General features: G+C 41.8%; 3 protein-coding genes across 5 annotated transcripts; 1 reads left to right on the forward strand and 2 right to left on the reverse strand.

The window, feature by feature from the left end:
* Positions 1-19: 19 nt before the first annotated feature.
* Positions 20-3623, reverse strand: LOC122567959. Its single transcript, XM_043727159.1, has 2 exons — positions 1940-3623; positions 20-1752 (listed from the first exon to the last, which is right to left on the reverse strand). The coding sequence occupies exons 1-2, from the start codon at positions 3467-3469 to the stop codon at positions 202-204; spliced, it is 3081 nt and encodes a 1026-aa protein (XP_043583094.1). The 5' UTR covers positions 3470-3623; the 3' UTR covers positions 20-201.
* A 212-nt stretch (positions 3624-3835) lies between these two features.
* Positions 3836-5410, reverse strand: LOC122567868. The gene is made up of 3 exons (XM_043726995.1): positions 5360-5410; positions 4636-5214; positions 3836-4316 (listed from the first exon to the last, which is right to left on the reverse strand). The coding sequence occupies exons 1-3, from the start codon at positions 5408-5410 to the stop codon at positions 3933-3935; spliced, it is 1014 nt and encodes a 337-aa protein (XP_043582930.1). The 3' UTR covers positions 3836-3932.
* A 3660-nt stretch (positions 5411-9070) lies between these two features.
* Positions 9071-20110, forward strand: LOC122567963 (short stature homeobox protein 2-like). 3 transcript variants are annotated; one of them, XR_006316933.1, is made up of 5 exons: positions 9071-9277; positions 10441-10818; positions 17069-17302; positions 17552-17975; positions 18414-20110. XR_006316933.1 is itself a non-coding variant. In XM_043727165.1 (4 exons), exons 1-4 carry the CDS (start codon positions 9127-9129, stop codon positions 17911-17913), a joined length of 1125 nt encoding a protein of 374 aa, XP_043583100.1. In that variant the 5' UTR covers positions 9071-9126; the 3' UTR covers positions 17914-20110. The 3 variants fall into 3 exon arrangements, 2 of the variants coding, with proteins under 2 accessions (XP_043583100.1, XP_043583101.1); XM_043727165.1 differs by having other exon boundaries at positions 17552-20110; XM_043727166.1 differs by having other exon boundaries at positions 17555-20110.
* The last annotated feature ends 872 nt before the right edge of the window (positions 20111-20982 follow it).

Genomic DNA, 20982 nt, shown 5'->3' on the forward strand with positions numbered 1-20982 from the left:
AACAGAAAAACAATGAATAAACTTTTTGGAAAAATAGCAATAATTTATTAATAAAATAACGATTTGAAGCAATTATGGACTGTAGTATAAATGAATGGGGCTCATACTAGCCTTTGATCACAGACCATATTAAAACTTATCCTATATTAGAAAATAACAATGATCAGTTTTTTCACCCATTTCCAAAGTACATTACATGTATTATTCGAGTCCTCGTAGATTTATAGTATTTTCAGATGGTACCGAATCCAGTAACAGTACCTGATATTCTGTTCCTACTACATCGTCTTGATAATACATTGAAGGCAATTCCTCTGTGAGCAAAAGACCCTCTTCTAATTCACTTGTACCTAACACAACATCGGATGCTCCGGCAACTGAATCTAACACAGCACCATTCGCCTTTAATTTCCACACATCGGAAAATGTCAGATCAGTCCGTGCGGAGCCCTGATCCTTTCTCACATGTTGATTAGATAATGGCTTATGTGTAGCAGCGTTTGAAGAAGGTTCCGATGTTTTCAGTACATTATTAAGAGGCGGCGGTTCTGGTTCAGGAAGAGAGCGATCTGTTTCCGAAGAAGTACTGAGAATAACCGCATCGCAAGGTGCTACCATTATCATTTGCTCTGTAGGCTCTGATATTGAAGGAGCAGTATATAAAATATAATCCATGTTACAAACAGAATCCCCAGGTATTTTATTAGCTGTTTTACCACACTCATCAACAGGAGTGCCGTGTACTTTTAACATGTGTGCTCTTAACGTAGCTTTTGTAGTATATGAACGTGTACAGGTTTCAACTGGACAATGATATAAAGTCTTAGATTGATCTCGTGGAGGCACTGTATCGTCCTTAGTTTGACTTTCACTGTTATTTTGAGTTACTGTATCATTGCATTCAGATTTTTCTGTTATTGTAGATGTATTTAGGCATGCTACGTTTACATTCAGATCTATCGACTTTCTTTTCGATTTTATTATGGATGGTACCTTCTTGCTTCGACTATTGACGTTATTGTGTGAGTTCATCTTTACCTCTTCCTTAACTTGATGCTTCTTTATATGAACGTACAAACTACTTTTTGCAGAAAATTTTGCATTACATATAAAACATTGAAAGTACCTTCCTTCTTTATGAGTTAATCTATGTTCTTTGAGATGCTCTGATCTCATAAATGCTTTTCCACAGGAAGGTATATCGCACACGAATTTTCGTTCATTAGTGTGTTTCTTTTGATGTCTCTTTAATTTGCTAGAGGAAGAAAATGCCCACTGGCAACCTTGAAACGTACAAAGGTAAGGCTTGCAGCCAGTATGCGAACGTATGTGTGCTTTCAGCCTACAAGGCTTATCAAATACTTTACCACAACCTGGCCACGAGCATTTTACATCTACTTCCTTATAACTATGGCATCTCTGATGCGACGTCAAAGCATTACTACTATAATATCTTTTGCCACATCCTTCGTGTTTACAAACATATGGAGCATGACTTTGATCATGACTCTTCATATGCAGTTCCAGTGCTCTCTTTGTCTGAAACTTTTCTTGGCAGTCTGGCACTTGGCATACTATTCTATTTGGGCGAGTATGCAATTTCGCGTGACTCCATAAATTATAAATCGTAGTAAATCGGCGATTACAACCTTCTACCTCACAAACATAGTCTTTACGTTTCAAATGAGTTTCTTTATGTCTTTTGAGTTTAAACTCTGAATAAAATGCCCAGGCACATCCTTCGAAATCACACTGAAAATAAAGATATAAGTGAATAAATAAAATACAATTCTAATTGAAAAGATCAAAGGAAATTCAGAATACAAAGAATAATATATAATTATAAATAAAATATAATAAATTATAAATAATATATAATTCCATTATATATATATAATATATATATTATAATAATTATATATGATATAATAATACATACCTTGAAAGGTCTCACACCATAGTGCGCTAGTAAATGACCTTTTAGAGCATAAAGTTTGCTAAATTGTCTATTGCAATCGTCACGTGGACAAAGCCATATTTTGCCATGCTCATTAACAGATATTGGTTGTAGGTTATCATCTGAAATACCCAATTCTTCTAAAGCATTAGATATTACCATTTCATGTTGATTATTGGGATTTTCTGTACTATGTTCCACTGTTCCATTCCATACAGTTGAAGTTTCTATTTTTGGTAATTTTGGAAAATTTCCTGTAGCTTCTATAAGTTCAGAAGTTTTTCCTTGATAAATCTGTTCCTCTGTACCGGTATTTATCACAATTTGAGTCATATTTGAAATTTTATCTGTTGATATAGCTACAACAGCCATCACACCATCTTCAGTATCCACAATATCTTCTCCAGATATCCTAATCTCATTATCATAACTCTTTTCTATCATTTCTGGTATTTTCTTACGTTTCTTAATAATACGTGGTTCTAATTTTACCTTAGCTTTCGTTTTCAATTGTTCAATTATAGTATTTTCACAATCACCTTCATCTAGCTTTGTACCTTGCAACTCTTGTATAGGGTTTTCAGAATTGAGATCCTGCACATAGAGATTCGTAGGATTATTGCACAAGTCATTGTCCTTTTGCAGCTCGATTTCTTTGCTCGTGCTATTTATGCAACGCAAATCATCTACCACAACTTGCGTAGACTTGTTCTGCAATTCCTGATTATCTGGTATCATGGCTTTCTTCATCAGGGAAGATTGTTCAGTCTCTGTACACATTCCTTCGACGTCCCTATTAGGGACACTTAAAGTAGGTTGAGCACTGGTTGACGGTAAAATTTCACCGGCGACCATCATGTCATCCGGAGACAACGCCAGTGGATCCAAATGATCCAGCTGAAATTCTGGTAATATAAAGCTATCCTTTTCGTCGAGCAGTTTCTCATTTTGAAGCTCCTGAAGCAATGGATCATAACCTAAATTGAGTTTCTTATCGGAGAGATCGATGTCGATCGACAATCCGTCAGGGTCCTTTCCCAGAAAAGCGTGCTGCAGTTCTTCGCCCAGGTACCGGTCGACGCCCTCCTCGACCCCGGACTTGATCGCGTCGAGATCCATGCTCGACACGGATTCCGATCGCGTTTTTAACCATTTCTCAATGTCGGCTACAGTCTCGACATCGGCGGTTTTACCGATCCCAACGTCAACATTCGATTCGTCTATAACACTATTGTTTGTCACTTGGTTACCCTCGATCCACACTCTGTCGTGATACTGTACAGTGTCGTCGTTGTTCTTAGCTTTCTGTTTTTCTTTTTTATTTGTTTCCTCCCTTTTGTCCCCATCCGGCGAACCAGGCAGGAGGCTTAATTGATTGTAACCTATCGAACTACCCACAATCCCGACCTCTCCTTGCGGCCAACTGCGAACCGAACACAAACCTCGCCGATTACGAAAGATTCGCGGGATTTGTTTTGACTTGCAAGCGGAGGGAGTTCCTTTACGAGACATTTGACTGCCCCGTAGCCAGCTCTACAGGGGTCCACACACAGCAACAACGCCGCCATCGAAGGGAATATTGTAGCTCATAGACGGCTTATTCTATTCAGAATCGACTGCAATTCACCAAAGCAGATGGCACTGTATCGTTTTATAGCTTCGCGCAATTTTTGAACAACTCCAGTAGAACACCTTACAATATGCATTGTAACTTGTAACATTTATATGTATATATTTCACGAATCTTAATTTATCTTGGAAATACGTTCTTCCAGACTACAAATATTTTTTTCTTATAACAAATTCAGATCGTGTTTATATTTTTTTTATTCTTCGATGATGTACTTAAGTGAACAACATTACAGATTACTTCTTTTGCACACACGGACGATTTAAATATACATTACACGAAAATTCAGCATTTTATTTAGTTAATAGATTCTTTGTCATGGCAAAATGGATTCAACATCGTCGATCAGGAAGAAAACGGCGGATAATAAGACATGTCTTTCTGCCTGATATACATTTTAAGCTGCTCTATTCTACTTCGCTTTTGGACTATTTGATCTAAATTGGTTCCAGTATCAGGCAATTTCTTCTGACTTCTTTGGGTGGATTTGAGGTTCTTCGGTAGTTTAGCTTCCTGGACCGATTGTTGTCGAAGACCTCCATAATAATTCAAGTCTCTATTTATTGGTGGAAGAATGTCTTTCGATTGAATTCCTAATTGACAACTGAATGGTCTTCTTTGTTTTTCTGGAGGTCTTAATTCTTCGTACGGAAGACTACACGGTTTCAATCGTACATCTTTATCAACTTTATACATTTGCATATCAAGAGCCATGCGATTACCCGGCATCTAGAAATTGACAAATTGTTCCGTTAAATTTATTTTTTAATATAGAGTCGTATTATGAAAGAATTTTATATATGTAGCTATTATCATTTATAGTTTTACAAACTTTCGTATGTTTTAAGATTAACAACTTCAACTGATCACGCGAGACTTCCTTAATTCACATTCGTACGGAAAATTGTTATCACATAAGACACAGAATATAAACCAAAATGAAAGTCCTGCTTTGAAATATTGCACGCAATTAATTTTTCTAAATTATTGACTATTAACTGACTATTAAAAACCTACTTCGAAAAAAAGAAACAAAATTATTGCTCACCATATAGGAGACATCTTCCATGATTTTGAAAATCGCCGCTTTGGGTATCTTATATCCTGGTGGAGATTTCGGTTGTGGTTCGAAGCAAGAAGATACCGAGCATCGTCTTACCGGTTCTGTATACAAAAGAACATCTCCTGCAGTCTGTTGATATCTTGGATCGCGCAATCTTGGATCGCGTGCCCTCATCTTTTTTCTCTCTCTGTGGGCTAGTCTACAAGTACATGGATCAGGCCAGAGTCTCTTAGGGCTTGGACCGAATATCGTCTCCCACCAGATCAATTTCTTTTCTACCGGTTTCTCTTCCTCCTTGCAATTGCTTGGCTTTCCTGATTGTTTCTTAGAACCAAAAAATTGTCTCTTCGATTTTTTTTTCTGTTTTTCAAATTCGAGACACTTTGAAGGACAACCCTTGCAAACGAGATCCATACGAGGTGACAAAGGTTGCGCACAGTTGCCTACGGTAGGTTCGACCGGTTGATCCTTAGATTTCCGGAACCAAAACGCTCTGATGTTCTCCTTTAGCACAGATTGTATTATCGAAGGACCATTCAATAATGGTCTCTGATATCTGTTATCCTGGGAATAGTAATTCGTTTATGCATGCAACCTTGTTGATTCATTAAGTTAGAAACTAAGCTTAGGGGAAAAGCTCTGTTAGGTTGTGGTATAACCTAAGAATTCTCTTTTTCGTATCTTTTCTGTTATTAATTGAAAATGATACCTTTAACGACACTACACTGGGAATTTGGAACTTGGGCCGGAAGGATGCCATGGCGAAAATGACCTTTTTTTTGTGGACGGAAATCGTCCTTTCGTCCGTGTGTGCGTTACATCGGAAATTTAGTTCTCCAGAACGTGAATGAAACAAAGAAATATCGACAACATTGGGCACGTGTCGTTAAGATTTCTTTAAGACGAATATAAAATCTATCGATCGATATTTCTGTCATTCGATTGAAATTTGTCCGAAGATTTGAGTCCATGGCAAAGATTCACTGTAACGAAATGATAAGGAAGCTTTTATATGATCTTTAATGATAAAAAAATGATAAATTTTAGGACATAATCGAATGTAGGAACGATTTACTCGAATTCCCGCTAATACCGATTCGATTTCCTTTGATCGTCGACCGTTACCGGTTTCCTATGTAAACCCGTGAGTAACCCCGTGGAACGGGTCCTGTTAATTCTGAGAGAACACCAGAATTACTGATACTGCCTATGCAAACGAGATCAGTAGCCCCGGAAACGTCGATATCGCGCGTATCCACGTGTCGATGTACCGCGATGGAAAACGACCAAGAATAGAGAGCAAATGAAGACCAAGAAGTGAGTATACGTGGAAACAAGCCAGACAGAGAAGAAATTGGAAGCTTGGCGAAGACGCAACGGAAGATTTCGAAGCGTTTGCAAGCCGCAGATTGATTCGGCTCAACCGAATCTCTGGTTTCGTACAGTACGTCTTATAAATGAATCAAGCGCAAGTCAAACTGATTATTTCTATCGGAATTTTTATTTGTTTTCGTAAAACTAAATATCAATCGCGTATTCTAATATTAAAACGAAAAAATGTTCAGCAAACAGAATCGATCCCGATCGATTTATATTTCGATTAACATGGAACTTTGAAAAATTCTCATTCTTTAATCAAAAGTAAAATAAAAAATATACCTTGCTACGTTATCATGTAGAGACAGAGTAAATAGAAAATGAATAAAATAATTCACGATACGAAGGTTCGATAGAAAGACAATTATTATTACATCATGAATAGTAAAACAAACTGTCGATTAGTCGACGATTAAGGATAAACCAGTGCAAACAAGGACAAAAACACTGATTCAACTCTTCACGCGATATTATCTGAAACTGCTTCATCGCTTCGCTAATTCCTCGCCCTAACATCATCCCCATACCTGAACGATGCAGTAAAGACGATGGTGCGCGCAGCCACCACGACATCCCCTCCGCGCGAGGAGAACATATCCCCAACCGGCGATTTTCCGGCGGCGAGTCGCGGTGAGGAAGGGTGTTTACTCAAGACACGACAATTCATTACGTAATTGAATTGAATGAGGCCTCTCTCCTCCTGGCCTGTTTCCCCACCGCCTGTATCCCTCCTTCTCTCACCCTCTGGGCTAAGGGTAATACAGCACGTGTAGAAACGACGGTGGTTGCGCGTGTGCGGCTCTATTTAGCCAGCCAGAGAAGGCTGGATGGAGAGATCCATCCATCCCATGGCCACCACACCCAACGAACATCCACAGAGAGAATTCGGCCCGTGTCTGTCTCGAAAACGCTCGCTCGTAGGGGGGTAGCTACCGAATTAAACGATTAGTTAAACTGATTTCGAGTTAGGCGAATGAATAAGTAATCGGATTTCTCGTTAAGGTAATCGCATTGCGCCCTGATTGGCTCCGTCTGCCTGCGTTATAGACCGTTCCCCTCTCCAACGTTTCTCTGTAGCCTGGCTTCTCCCTTCTCTTTGCTCTACCAGCCTCTTGTTATCTTTCTTGCATGCGTGTTAATTCTCTCCTCGTTTCGTTTCTCGTCTCTCTCTGTTCCTCTATACCGCCGTTGGTCGGTCTCTTTCATCCTCTCGTACGCAAGCGTCATTCAATGTCGCTACAAGTCTCCTCTTCCTGTCTGCTTTCATCTCCGTTGTCCGACTCGCGGCTTCTTTTTCCGTCTTTCGGATCCATTCACCTGCATTTGCTGCCTTTTATGATATGGCACGGGCTCGATGACACATATGTGTCTCTGGATTGGTCGGTGAATCGCCGCTCTGTGTTATTTTTTGAGGAGGTTGATCGATGATAATCGAATAGACGTATAAGAGACTGGGGATTCTGACGCGACAGCTAGACTCTAGTTGATAATAATTATATATATTTTAATCTGAAACTATTTTGGAAGTAACTCTCTGTTGCATTTGATTTTGGAAAAGAATCTAGGAGTAATTTTTATTTGTGTATCAATTGCGAAGAATCTGCTCTATCCTGAAACCCCCACACTTATAACGATTCTCTTTATCAATGATACTCTGATACATTATGCTCCACTATTTCATTGTTACCACCATTTTCTTTTCTTCTACGTTTTACTCCTGGCAATCAGGTCAGATTTCTTCCATCCCGGTTGGATCTCCCATCTGTCAGCTCGTTCCTCTCTGTCCATATCCGTCCCAACGTTTCACGGGCCGTATTTGTCCAAGCAATTACATTCCCGAACGCAATCCCATTTAAATATTGCCGAGTTTGGTAGCGGCAAACACGAGACACGACGCGTCCCGGCCTCGCAATTCGCTTGGAACGCGGCTGGCCTGCCAAAAGGGCCGTTACACGTCCATTTCGATGTAAAACGTTGCCACGCAAATATTTTCGACTACTCTTCAAAGTACCACACATGAGTTCTCCATCTTTTACCTAAGATTTAAGATCGCTACCTGAATTTCAATTTTGTTCTGTGGATCTTTTACTTTCGAAGGTCGAAAAGATTCGATACATTGGCTGTATAGAACGTTGTAGAGCGCTGGAGATAAGAAAGAAATAAAGAAATCAGCCTTCCTGACACGATTCCATCGTTATTTATATACTTAAATTTCTATCCTTTAAACCAGCGTCTATTCGCTCCCCCTACTTTTCGATTAATTAATATATTCCAAGCTTACCCTTCAAACCCAGTCACTGACGATTAGAAGTTGCTTAAATTTTCTCCCTTTAATTTAATCTGCTGCCGTTTTTCGAAAAACCTTCCAAACTCATCCCTATTCCTCGTTGAAAGACGTCTCTAGACAAATCTATCAAGAGTAAATCATTTTAAACCGATCGTCATCCTTCAGAGCGGTCGTAGGCTATCGCGGCATAGACGTCATCGACGGGAATCGTGAGCGTGCATCGTTTTCACCTAAAACTAGCATCCATGGGGACGAGAAGCGTGTCCTCCAGGGAGGAGGAATTGTCCCGACGTCACCGAGGGTGGGTGGTTGGGAACGAGGAGCTCGTAAACGTGGTGGTCGTCGAGCTACACACACTACCAGGCATCTGGAGCAACGGAGAGAGGAACAGAGCGAAAGACGTGGGATAGCCAAACGCTGGCCAACGTAGGCAGCTCGGCCATCGGTAGGTGGTAGTTTGCGCTTCGCGGGTGGAAAAGCGGGCGCAAATGCTAATGAGCCTCGGTTTACGGGTAGTAGTCGGTGGTAGAGGGGGCGAACGATCGAAGGGTGAGAGGAGAAGGGTGTCGAAGGTCGATGGTGGTCGACAGGGATGCGGAGAGGAACAGGAAGGCAAGAGGGCGTAGCGGAAACGCCTACGAGCCGCTCGATTGGCCGGCGTCCGAATGGCGTCCTGGGGGACGCGTGGCGTCGCGACGCCGACCGTCAGCTACCACCGACCAGCCACCTTCGTGCACCCCCTTCGGTGCTCTCGTCCTCGGCGACGAGGTCGACGCGAGAGCCGCGTCGTCGCGCGAGTCTTCTCCGCGAGGATGGAGCAGCTCGCCCAGTTCGTTTCCAAGAGCTTCGACAACGCGGCTGGCGAACACGCGCCATGCAGAACAACCACCGAACGACCTCCGTCCGCGAGGATCACCCTCAGTGTCGCGCATTTGCTCGGCGATTCTGCGGAGAACGATGGCAGTACGTCTTCCTTATTCTTTGGAGGTTTACTTTTATATCCCTGGAACCTCGTCTGTTGATTTACGTGTATTTTCTTGGTGGATCGGTTTGAGATGGTTGTCACGTGGTTCGGTCGTGGTTGAGTTTCATGTGGCCGCATAGTTGTGAAGTTAGATATGGTTGTCCGTGGTGATGGAAAAGGTGAGACGTTGTAGTTATGGGAATGTGGAGATTGGTCAATGGAAGTAGGTGGTTTGTGCAGTTTTATTCGGTTTGTAGAGATTGATGTAAGAGTTAATTTTTTGAGGAGATTTTGGTTTGAAGAAGTTACCAAGTCATATGGTATATATTTATTTCTTAAGAAATCTTAACTCTCCAATGACGATCCTTGTGCGGAAGAAAGTTTACACGTAGCCAAACTTCGTGATTTCAATTTTAGTTTGACGAGGGAACGAATAAAATAGACGTTTAGGTGTTAAGCAACGTTAAGGAATTAAACAAAGGGTTAAGAATGCAAACAGATGATGGTAAAATCTTCCTTTCCCTTGAACAGCGAAGTTTCTTGAACAGAGAGAAAAAATCACAGAAATATTCTGCGTACCTTTCTACCATCGCACAAAGTTTCAACAGATCTCTTTTTCCTATTCAGTGAATTGATAATCAATTGATCCTCGTGCACGATTCGCTTCCCACTGTTTGTTTCCAAGAATATCGCGAACGTGCGCTTCATTCCTCAAAGATGATGTCAAACAAACTGTTCCCACGGTGAATCTTGAATCCTCAATTTGAAAGCAGACTCTGGGAAATATAATTTTACACTTGAAATCTACATCAGGAATTTCCAAGAATCCTTTCAATATTTTCGAATAACAATCTCTTGCGTTTGCTTATGGCTGTCTTATATTACTTAATCGTTCGTAATATTTACGTAACATTACGTTAAGATTAACCAGTCTTGTCTCGTCAAATCTTGTTCGTCTTCTTCCTTTTCTTCTTCACTTCCCTAGTTAAAATCTTAATTCGTCCTAACATTCGGTAGATGAAACATATTTCTATCTAGTTCTTACTCTTTTAATTACGACTACGAGGATATGAATTTGTATAATTCTACTGATTAACGATATTTGTCTGAAGAAGAACGTAATGAGGTGTTCGGACACTGATTTCTGGCAATGGTTCTCCAGATGTCGGTGCAGGGACGAGCGAATCCGCTCAAGATCCATCGAGCGTCGAGGCGAGCAGCGTGGATGAACCGCCGTCGCCGGAAGGCCGCCTCCAACCGGAAGATCTCTCCGTTACGACCAAGAGTAAGGAGGCGAAGGACGTGGTTAACACCGTGGACAGCCTTCCGCCTCTAAAAACACCGGAATTAAAGCTCTCCGTAAGAAAATTGCTAGGATGCAGTCCATCGCCACCACCGATTTCGAGAGATCGATCAGCTAGCCCCGAAAATTGTGTCGAATTGAAAAGTCAAGCTTCTAATGAAACGAAATCGTCGGATTTGAAGCTACAGTCGCAGGTTTCGAGGTCTTTGATGCAGGGACAAGAAGAAAGTACGAAAGGTAACGTTGAATATAAATAACATTATATAGCCTTTTAACTAGCTTCCCGTATTTTTTAGTAATTCATTTTATTCGTGTCGTGCTAAAAAGTGTCGACAATGACATACAAATTAATTCTGCTATGTCATTTGTGTTTCGTACCTTAAGTTTGAAGAAAATATAAAACAATCATTAGTCTTAAGCTTTAAATTCCTCAAGATTTATTTACGGCGATTCTGTGGAGTATTTAATTCGTTTTTCTCGTTGTTAGAAGAAGAAGAAGAAGAAGAAGAAGATTGTTTCGTTATATTATTATTTGTGTATAATCTTGCAAGCTGCACAAAGATATTTTAGTATCTCCCATGGTACGACTGGTGTTTTGAAGGATTCCAAAGGACGTTTCTTAATTCGTTCTTGTTTCGATAGTAAGAAGGTCAGGAACCTCTGGACGAATTCCGTGGCCCGACACGTATCGTCGGAGGGTTCGATCTTCGTTTATAATTCAGCACGTCGTCCAATAAAGCTCAGAAGTGATTGGGAATAGCTGACCGTTCACAACGTAACGATCACCGACCTCCAATTCTACCCACATTCCAAGTCGACTTCAATAACAGCCGTTCCCCGTCCACCACTTGCACTTTTCCTTCTCCTCCCTCCTCGCCGCTCTCTTTTGTCACGTCTTTCCATTGAAATCAGTTCCCTTTCCAATAAATCAGAATTTTCTTTAAACATCTCTATAATACTCTAATCTCCCTTGACTGCATTCTTTCGCTACGAAGAGAGCAAATTTTAAAATAGTCGTATAAAGATCAGTTCAGTAACATTCTCTTAATTTTCTTCGTTTAAGTTACGACAATTATCGATACGGTTCAATTTGAATCTGTTGTCTCGTTCGCGGTACTGAGATTCGGGATAAATTTGATAATATCGAACGTACACGTTGAATTGCTCTTGCAGAGCATTTTGCGAGGATCCGGAGAACAGTTGACATTTCTCTTGAAAGGTTAGCACTGTGTGGTAGTTAAATTATGTTCACTGCTTATCTAGCCCTTGTGCTTATTTCGATTCAAGCAGCTACTTACTGTACGTCTTATCGCGTCTTGTAACAAGATCTGAACAAATTTTGCTTCAACCTCTACGACAAATTCTAACATAGCCATGTTCGAAAATAGCCAGGAGACACGCATCTGCCAAAACACGCTCCAAAATCCCTCTGAAAAAGTCCAAAATTCACTTTTGCGGTATAAATCTTGGAGTCTCGTAATTTACAGCACGTCAAACGATCGGTGACAGCGGTCACGGCGGGCAACAGTGGGAGAAGGATGGTCGGTTGGATAAAAAATGCAATCGACAGGCTGGACGTTACATACGCGCAGATTAAATTGGAACGAAAGCGGACGGGGCACGGCCGGCTATAGCGAATGAAAATCACGTTTAAAAACTGACGCGTTCAAGTAACGCCAGCGCGGATTCCTCGCCGCGATAACTCGGCGTCTATTGCGGCCGGAGCTCGCATGAATTTATGGTTTAATATGCGGCCCGCCGCGTTAGTTGTGTACGCCCCCTAACACGCGGCTCTTTTGCTTCGCAGAGGGTGGAGAGAAGGGAGGAGAGCAAGAGTCCGTGTTCTCTCTCTCTTTCTCTTTTCGCTGCTCTTTTCCGCCTGTATCTCTCCGGGGCCCATAACTTTTCCCGATTAAGCGCAAATCAAAAAGCAATCTGCCCGGCCGGCAGCCATCAGACGCGCCCAAGTAAAACCATAAATAACCGCGAGTTGAAGAAGCGGCAAAGGATCGGAGGAAAACTCGTTCGAATCTTTGGTTTCTAGAAAAAGCTGGAGTAGCGGGTTAAAGGCTCTTATCTTTCGTGTTTTGTAGTTCCGAGCAATGAAAGTTTTGAAGATATCGTGAAACGCGAGCTAAAATGAGCCAACGGAGTGTGGGTTTTGATTTGGAAACAGAATTTCAATTGGAAATACCGATATCTCAATTCTATTGGATTTTATGGATATGTATTCGGAGTTATATTGCAATCTCGGGAAGATTAGGACAATGGGATATATAAAAGCGCTAAAGTTGATAACAGCGGAGAACAGAATTTATTCAATTACCCTGATAAATAGAAATAAGTGAACAAGCTAATCACGGCAGCCACTTGTGAAAATCATACCTCGATGTACCGATATACAGGAACTTCATTCTCTTATTTTCAAAGAAAGACTTTGCGAAAAGATGAGAAGAATCTCCGTTCCAAGTTCCAATTACCAGACTATCATTTCGAAATTCATAGAAACCAAAATTTAATTTTCCTCGCACATCCAATTGCAGTAGATGCGATTTCGCATGGCGTGAGACATCCATAGCAGACAGGAGGATGGGAACGATATTTCACGACTTACGATGAGGAACGACGGGCCGCATGACATAACAAATATCACTGAAAGAAAGTGGTCTGTGTCGTAGTAGATCACCACGTTTCTCGGCCAGCCATTTAGCCTCGTTTGCCGTCGACCTGACCCATGTCCTCGCGCACGCGTTTCCTCTGCAAATGGCCATCACCGATGGTCCTACCGCCGTTTCCGCTTGATCCCTGGTCAAAGGTCGTGCATCGATGTTTACGGCCCCTAAGCTCGTAAGTTTTTGAAGCATAGCTATGGTTTTTAGAACGTTACTAGAATTTTCCCCGATATTTACAGTATAACCCTTGGTTACACCCTGGTGAATCTTCATCGATCAGGTTTTAGGTGGTCGTGAAATATAAATGACACTTCGATCGATGATTTGCGCAGTCTAGAATTACCTACGTGTTATATCATGCTAGAAATCATCAAGATAATTATCCACGGACTGTGGATTGGGTGGACAAATCTCTGTTTAGGTTCCATTTCTCCAGTTCAAATCGTAAGAATATGAATTTATATTATATAAACATTCGTAGTGTCCGATTGTTAATCTTCTCTTTATGTCTCAATACTCTCCTCCCATAGAAACTTTTGTAACGAGTAATCTGTTTAAAATAATTCAAAACTAATTCCTCCCTAAATTTGTCTACATAAAACAATTGCTTCTTCCTTCCATAAAAATAAAAGAATAAAATGTTAGTTCCTTGAACGTTAATATCTCTCCAATATTCCACCTCTTTTTATAAAAAAAAAGGATCTTCCTACAAAACCTCTTTATCCGAGACAAAACAAAAAACACAAATCTTCGACTATTTCTACTTTCTTGCCAAACGATTCACGGAAAGTTTCACGGCTGCGTGCCATATGCAGTTACAACGTGGACGCGACTAGTAAGGGGGTTAACCAGGATTGTCCCGACGCTTTTATACGCCTAATGGCTGCGATATCCCGACTCGTTTCGCGAGGGTGAAAAAATACAGGGACCCGGCCACGCTCGGCGAGCTGGTGCACGAAGGGAGTCGAGGGTGGTTTGACTGGATCAGGCCAAGAGGGCAGCGCTCTTAGTAATCGAATTAGCGACCCCTCGTGTCCGAGTGTGATTGCTTCGGGTTTTCCAGGAGGGTTTCGCTACTAGCCACCCTCCCTTTTTCTTCTGTTTCTCTCTCGTTTCATCCTTCTAGCATTGTCTTCCCGATTTCGGCAATACGATATTGGCTTTGTTCGAACAACCACTTCGCACCTACTATTCGCTTGTTACTGTTTCTGAACCCACATTATTCGTACACGGAAAACTTTCGCAGCTTCTATACTTTTGTAAGCTGTTGTTATTACTATACCTGTCAATTCTAGACCATCATCAAGTCATATCCAAACCATCATGAAGCAGCGTAACACTTTTAGAATCTCGGCATTCTCGCAGAAAGATCCAATTCTAAACTGGAAAGTTCGTAGAAAGAACAGATCGCCCATAAAATTGTTGTCCACAGAACTAATAAACTCGTAGCAACGAGTCGTAGACTCTATATCGTTAAAACGATCACAACAACACGGCAGACAACTAGAAACGCAGACAGGCTAGAGGGGTGATGAAAACCGTATAAACTGGTGGGGATAGTTTGATGATGAAGGGGCGGATGACGGGAACGACAACGGGTCCGGAAACCACGCGAGTTATTTTACTAGGAGGGGTTTTAAACCGCTGTACATATGGATGCGGGCTTCGCTCTGCCTGGCCTCCGATTGGATTACGTAGCTATGCGTTAATTGATTAAAGCGCGATACTGCGTCCTTGTAATTCCTCCTCGTTTTAATCGGAACACGGTTCCACTCTTTATTTTCTTTATCCATCGATTTTTATCATTTTTCGTTCGTAATCCTCTGTCTTTCGAATCCTCCTCTGATGTCCTATTTTTTAAATGTTTCGCTTTTGCTTTTAAACTTTCGTCGCTACGCTTTTGCCTCCGTGTTTGTAATTTATCGGGTAAAACGAATGGCGAGCTTGCAAATATTATCAGTGTTTGTTTTCAGTTAACTGCCGCGGCTAATGAGAGGGAGGCGCGTTGTTTTGCTTTAGGGAGTGGATCGTTCTGTTGCCCGCCGGGGAGGGAGAAATTGACTGTAATCGATGGTAATTGATTTTGAATAATCCTACTAATCTATCCTATGAATTCTATCGATAACAGTTACGTTTACTTGAGCGTGTAAAGACATACAAATCCGCGATCTATGGTTACTACTTCTTTGTGCCTTTACGTGACTATCGTAAGGTATGAACAGGTAACGACCGTCCTGTGTAAATCGTTGATCGACCAATTAAGAAACTATAAGCGTACTGGATTCGCCAGACTGCGTATACATACATATATTACGGTTTGTACCATTTTTGAAATCTTTATATAAGGAAGATATTTTTCCTGGCGAAACCGGTTAAAACGTCCGCTCCGGTACCTCTTGATCGCAACATTCCACCATTCACAAAAACTTGAAATCAACCGTACTGATCCACTTGCAAATGCTCAAACCGACCCGACGAGCTTCGAAATCTTCGTCAAATATCGTTAATGATCGGTACAAACGTACGACTCGCTTAAGATCCATCTTTACGGAGGTGGAAATGTCGACGGACAGATGCAGAAAGGCCGAGAGGGAGTGATTAAGGTGGCGCGGTGAAAGAGGGAGAAACTAAACAGTCGGATAGAGGGGTGGAAGGTTAACTAACGATCCCGTACAAGGCTGCGTAGCTCACCACTTTGCTAAATTATATAAATCACGTCCCCTTCGTCAAGGGCTCTTACGCGAGACGCTTAATCCACCCCTCTAACGCCTCCTCTGCCTCTGTTCTAGCTACGGACCTCCTTCTGAGGATCTCCCATTGGCAACACCTTCGTCGGAGTTCTACTCCGTAGTTACTTTGCATTAAGCAGCCATTAATTAGATCGCACGCCCGTTAATTATCCCACGACCGTCTCTTTAACTCGTTGCGGCTCTTTTGGTGCCAGGTTCTTGAAGCTAGTTTTTAAGACCGTCTCCGGGATGACCGGAGAAATTAGCGCCAGTTGACAGGAAGAAGATAATTAGTCCAAGGTTGGACCTTTCTTCGGGATGATTCGGTCGATTAAGGTGCTGACGCGGAGGATGCGGTTATTTTGTGAGTTAAATTAGGTTTGAGCGCCTGTTTTACGGTCTTCTTTTTGGAACGTGAAGACTTTTATTGGATTGACTCGTCGGTACTTGGAAACATATTTCAAGGAGTGCGAATGCAAAAACAACATTTCGTCGTCGTTCGAGGTTGGAACTTTAGATTTCCCTTATTTTTTTAAGTCTCCTGGTAAACAAGCGGTTGTGATTGCAATGGAATAATAATCGAGATGTATATTTTTATCGAATTTCAAAATCGCAGCAATTCGTCTCGACTTATGTTAATCTGCTTATTGATGGGGAAAACGACTCGACATTTTCGTAGAAGCAGAGAAGAATATAGATTGTACAAGAAGAAAGAGATATAAATCGTACTCCGAGGAGACGCGTCTCTGATGTCGACTAATCGGAAGTTCTTCTCGTCGTGTAATTTGAATAAGATTCTCGTAAGGGGAAGGAATTTATGTTGATGCCGGCCAGACCGGAAGAAATGACCTGTGAACGATTCGCTGAGATTAATTCTGAATCTTCTTCTGACCGCTTTTGCTGTTCTTGAATTAATCCTCGTAAAACATCTGACTCACCTAAGTTTTCCTAGTTCCACTATCAATTTTTACATCCATATAAATAATAAAAGAAGACGGAATAAAATTACGAAAAGTATAACAAATGGTTGCATCGATCGTGTGTTGCAAATTTGGAAGCTGACGAATTTTCTAAAATATTTCCTAGGATCGAACTGCCGTAACAGCGGAAACGGAAACGGGAAACAGAGAAGATCTCGAACGAATTTCACTTTGGAACAATTGGCTGAATTGGAAAGGCTGTTCGATGAGACGCATTATCCTGACGCGTTCATGAGAGAAGAACTGAGCCAGAGACTCGGTTTAAGCGAGGCGAGAGTTCAAGTCTGGTTTCAGAATCGACGTGCCAAGTGCCGCAAGCACGAGAGTCAATTGCATAAAGGTGAGCTACAATGAAGAATACGATCAAGCTGATAATGGTCGCTTCCAAAACAGCCAGCTAAGTGCCCTAAAAATTTTCTCTAAATTCCTCATAAACCTCGCATAGATCTTCAACGAAAACCTCGCAATCCTATATCCCAACTATAGTATGGGTAAATATAAGTTTCCATAAACGCATAAAGACACTTGCAAACTAATTATTACATATACTTATATGAAGGTTTGGCAGTAACAAAAAGGTTTGATGTAGCAGGTGGAATGGTGCTGGCTCCTCGAAGTCCACCAGCGACCCTGGAACCGTGTCGAGTGGCGCCGTACCTGCCGGCCTTGAGGTTGCACCCCCCAATGCAAGGTGCCGGTGGCAACATGACCACCGCGGCAGGTTCTGCGTTCGACCCAGCTGTCCTCCATTACGCGGCAGCCGGCGGTCTTTTCTGTCTTCCACCACCGCCGCCTCCGCCACCGACGTCCAGTCATCCGCATCCTCATCCCCTGAGTTTGGCGGCTTCGTTGGCTGCGGCCGCAGCACGTTCCAAAAATAGCAGCATCGCGGATCTGAGGCTGAAGGCCAGACGACACCAGGAAGCACTGGGACTCGACAGGCCTGCGTAAAACGAAGAAACTCCGACTTCGAAGTCGACTAACAGCGATTGTTGCTGTTTCCTTGCACGGTGGTGAGTATGGTATCGTTCAGACAGTTTCTCCGTATGATTCGTTGGGTTTCGAGGTTTATTCGAAGATTATTTCGACGATAGGAAGCGTCTTCGATCTTGCAGAATATTTTCTTCCATTCACTTTTTGGTGTGGAAAGTAACAGGGGTGGTTTGGAGGGGAAAAGTTTGAGATTGGATGAAGTAGTTCTCTTTTGGAATGGTGAAATTATTTTAAAAGAATAAAGTTGATCGTAGCCGACTCACCACCGTTGTGAAACTGTGCAGGTGAATATTGATTCGCTTAGAGTATTTGGCAAGCACTTGACTTCTTGGTTGTCGGGTGTTATCAAGATACTCGCTTCACGTATTAAATTTTTTAACAATAACGAAGGGATGTTCTTTCCAAGTAAATCATCTTGCATTCTTTTCTTTTATTTAATTCTATTACATCTATCGTAGCTATTTTTTGACGATTTGGTGAAGCTCTGCAAAATCGTGATGCAAGGATACTCGTCAGCGAGACAGCTGCATCAGTTCGTGTCCGAGAAGTACAAACGGAGACTCGATGTGTATAAAGTGAACAATTTCCGGGAGAAGTGTGTATTATACATATAATATAAAGTATTATACATAAATATAAATAGTCGAAGGTCAGTAGTAGCTGGGCTTGGAAATAACGAGTCGGTGAGAAGTTGCATCCGTCGGAACGGTCGAAATTTCTCATTCCGAGACGAATAAATTCTTTGTATTTCGATTTCTATTTTCTTTGTTAAGCCACGAAGTGAATATCAACGAAATTCTGAAAATGCATGGAACGATGTTGTAGAATGATGGGTGTGAAAAATTCAGAGATTTCGATAGGTGTCTAGCGTCTCCAGGCGATTAAAACGAATTCGGCGATGGCGTGTTGAGGATACATGATTGTTCTTGAATACATGATTGTCACACTGTATACTATTAGCTTTAAAATATATAAACTTAAATCTTGTGCGAGTCGATCATTTATTGCTCATTATCCTGACTTACGACGATTTTCTGATTAACGAGTCTAATAAAAAATCTAATCAAAAACCAAAAGAATTCTTCCACTTACTTCATATCGAACCAATCGAATGCAGTGGATTCTCTTAATACGAAAACAGCATCCTAAATCGCGAATTCTCTGCTTTCTCAGCGTTGGTAACGAGCTCGTGCTCAAGCCATCCAACGACAAATCGCGCGTCCTGGCACCACCGTCCAAGACATAATTCTTAGGGATGATTCACGGCTGGTTGGACAGAAGGACTTTTGGTAGCCGCGATGCCGAAGCGCCCCCGGGACGCTGGCCAGTGGTATCGTCGTCGGGGCGCTAATGCAATAACGCTTTGGTACGCGGATAAATCAAGTCGGCCGAATCGTTCCACCCAGTCCTGTGCCATCTAATCGTGTTACCCCTCTCGTCTCTCGGGCGCCATTACAACCCATTACATCTACCTTCCACTCGTACGTTAGAACGTTACTTCTTTAAGGTTTCTTCCATTTTTTAGTCTCTTTGCATCTTCTGTAATATCTTTTTGAACACATTGACGATTTTAGTGTCAGAATTCTATCATGGACCGGTTAAAACGATCGTTTTCGTTCGACGGAGAAGAAGATGAAAGAGAGGATTTGCTAAATACTGGAAACAGTAAAAAGTTGTAAAGTTTAATATTAGATTTTTTTAGACACTCAACGAGTCGCGTTGTTTCGCGATTCGTTAATGTATTTTAATAGGAGAACTTTGGAAGCGTTCGTGTTTTGCAGGTAAATCAAGCGGGCGAATCAGTTGGAAACGCAGCGTCGCGTAATCGCGTTAGCCGGGATTCATTCTGGACGCTCCCGAGGGCGTCGTTATTGTCCTATCCGTGCGCGTTCGGTCGTACCGTTGCGAAACGCTACGCTCGCTCGATAGAAGCATCTGATTAAAAAACAAAACAACTCCGGAATTGCTCGACGACTCGGTTTTCAAACTATAATTTCATCCAGTCCAGCTAAAAGCTTCGAGTTTCAGTTGTATCTAACGGATCTAACAAATCTTCCTTTCAACGATATATGAAACTACCATAAAGAGAGAAATAAAAGAGACTACCAGCAAAGATTGCGTAAAAATGATCGATTCATCGGAAAGTGAAAAACTTGTACTGAAAACGTACCGGTAAATATTGAACGTACGAAAGCATCGCTTCTCGCAAATGGATCGTTGGATACGAATGATCGATTCAACCGTCGTGATCGTCATCAATTCAACCAGACAAATTGTCACCCAACAGAGATTTACGCCAGGCTATGACCCCTCGATTCCCTTATCGTGAATAAAATAAAGCTCGTACTCGAGCAACGAAATGAATTTCAAGGGTGTATAAGAGAAAAAAGAGGGTAAGGGAGAAGAAAAGGCCTTTCGTCGCTTATTTTAATCCGAGTTTAAAGAACTCTTCTCTTTCCCGCTGCTCGTAAATTGGCCGTCGTTTGTCTGCCGCCAAGGGGTACCGTACCATGCGGCTGAAAATCTGCCCTGACAGCGGAAAAACGTCGCTACCCTCCTGGTCCCCCGAGGAACCAGCGCGATTCTACTATTTAGGCGGTACACATTTGTATAGGAATGTCCCTTTCGAAGTCTTAATACGATCTAGATCGATCTTGTCGTTAATGGTATTGATATCTAAGTTTGATTACACTGGATTAGGGATAGAACGGTGACTCGACTTTAACCGAGATTGTTACGGTGTAATACTATTATTACGATTGCTCGAAAGTGGCGTCTATGTGGGGTTATACCGTTACGTGATGGTATTCTTATTCCGATTAACATAAAACCAGGCGTTGTTATAACAGCTATGACGTAATAGACTAAGTTAGATTAAACGCAATTGCAGGAAATTCGTGCAGCATTATAGTTGTTCTATATTAGACCGTACTTCTTTGTTCATTCGCAATTTATCGAAAAACAAATCGGTTGTAGTAATTGGCTGAGTGGTCGCGACTCAACGTTTCGACGGCGAGCAGCAGTGAT

The sequence above is a fragment of the Bombus pyrosoma genome, linkage group LG5, assembly GCF_014825855.1.
Source record: "Bombus pyrosoma isolate SC7728 linkage group LG5, ASM1482585v1, whole genome shotgun sequence".
Lineage (NCBI taxonomy): Eukaryota > Metazoa > Arthropoda > Insecta > Hymenoptera > Apidae > Bombus > Bombus pyrosoma.

Coding starts and splice junctions, on each gene's coding strand:
- LOC122567959 (XM_043727159.1), bottom strand. CDS start 3,469: ATGTCTCGTAAAGGAACTCCCTCCGCTTGCAAGTCAAAACAAATCCCG. Junction 1,753..1,939: donor ATGGTGTGAGACCTTTCAAG/GTATGTATTATT, acceptor CTTTATTTTCAG/TGTGATTTCGAAGGATGTGC.
- LOC122567963 (XM_043727165.1), top strand. CDS start 9,127: ATGGAGCAGCTCGCCCAGTTCGTTTCCAAGAGCTTCGACAACGCGGCT. Junction 10,819..17,068: donor ACAAGAAGAAAGTACGAAAG/GTAACGTTGAAT, acceptor AATATTTCCTAG/GATCGAACTGCCGTAACAGC. Junction 17,303..17,551: donor CGAGAGTCAATTGCATAAAG/GTGAGCTACAAT, acceptor GGTTTGATGTAG/CAGGTGGAATGGTGCTGGCT.
- LOC122567868 (XM_043726995.1), bottom strand. CDS start 5,410: ATGGCATCCTTCCGGCCCAAGTTCCAAATTCCCAGTGTAGTGTCGTTA. Junction 5,215..5,359: donor CCAGTGTAGTGTCGTTAAAG/GTATCATTTTCA, acceptor TACTATTCCCAG/GATAACAGATATCAGAGACC. Junction 4,317..4,635: donor TGGAAGATGTCTCCTATATG/GTGAGCAATAAT, acceptor GTCAATTTCTAG/ATGCCGGGTAATCGCATGGC.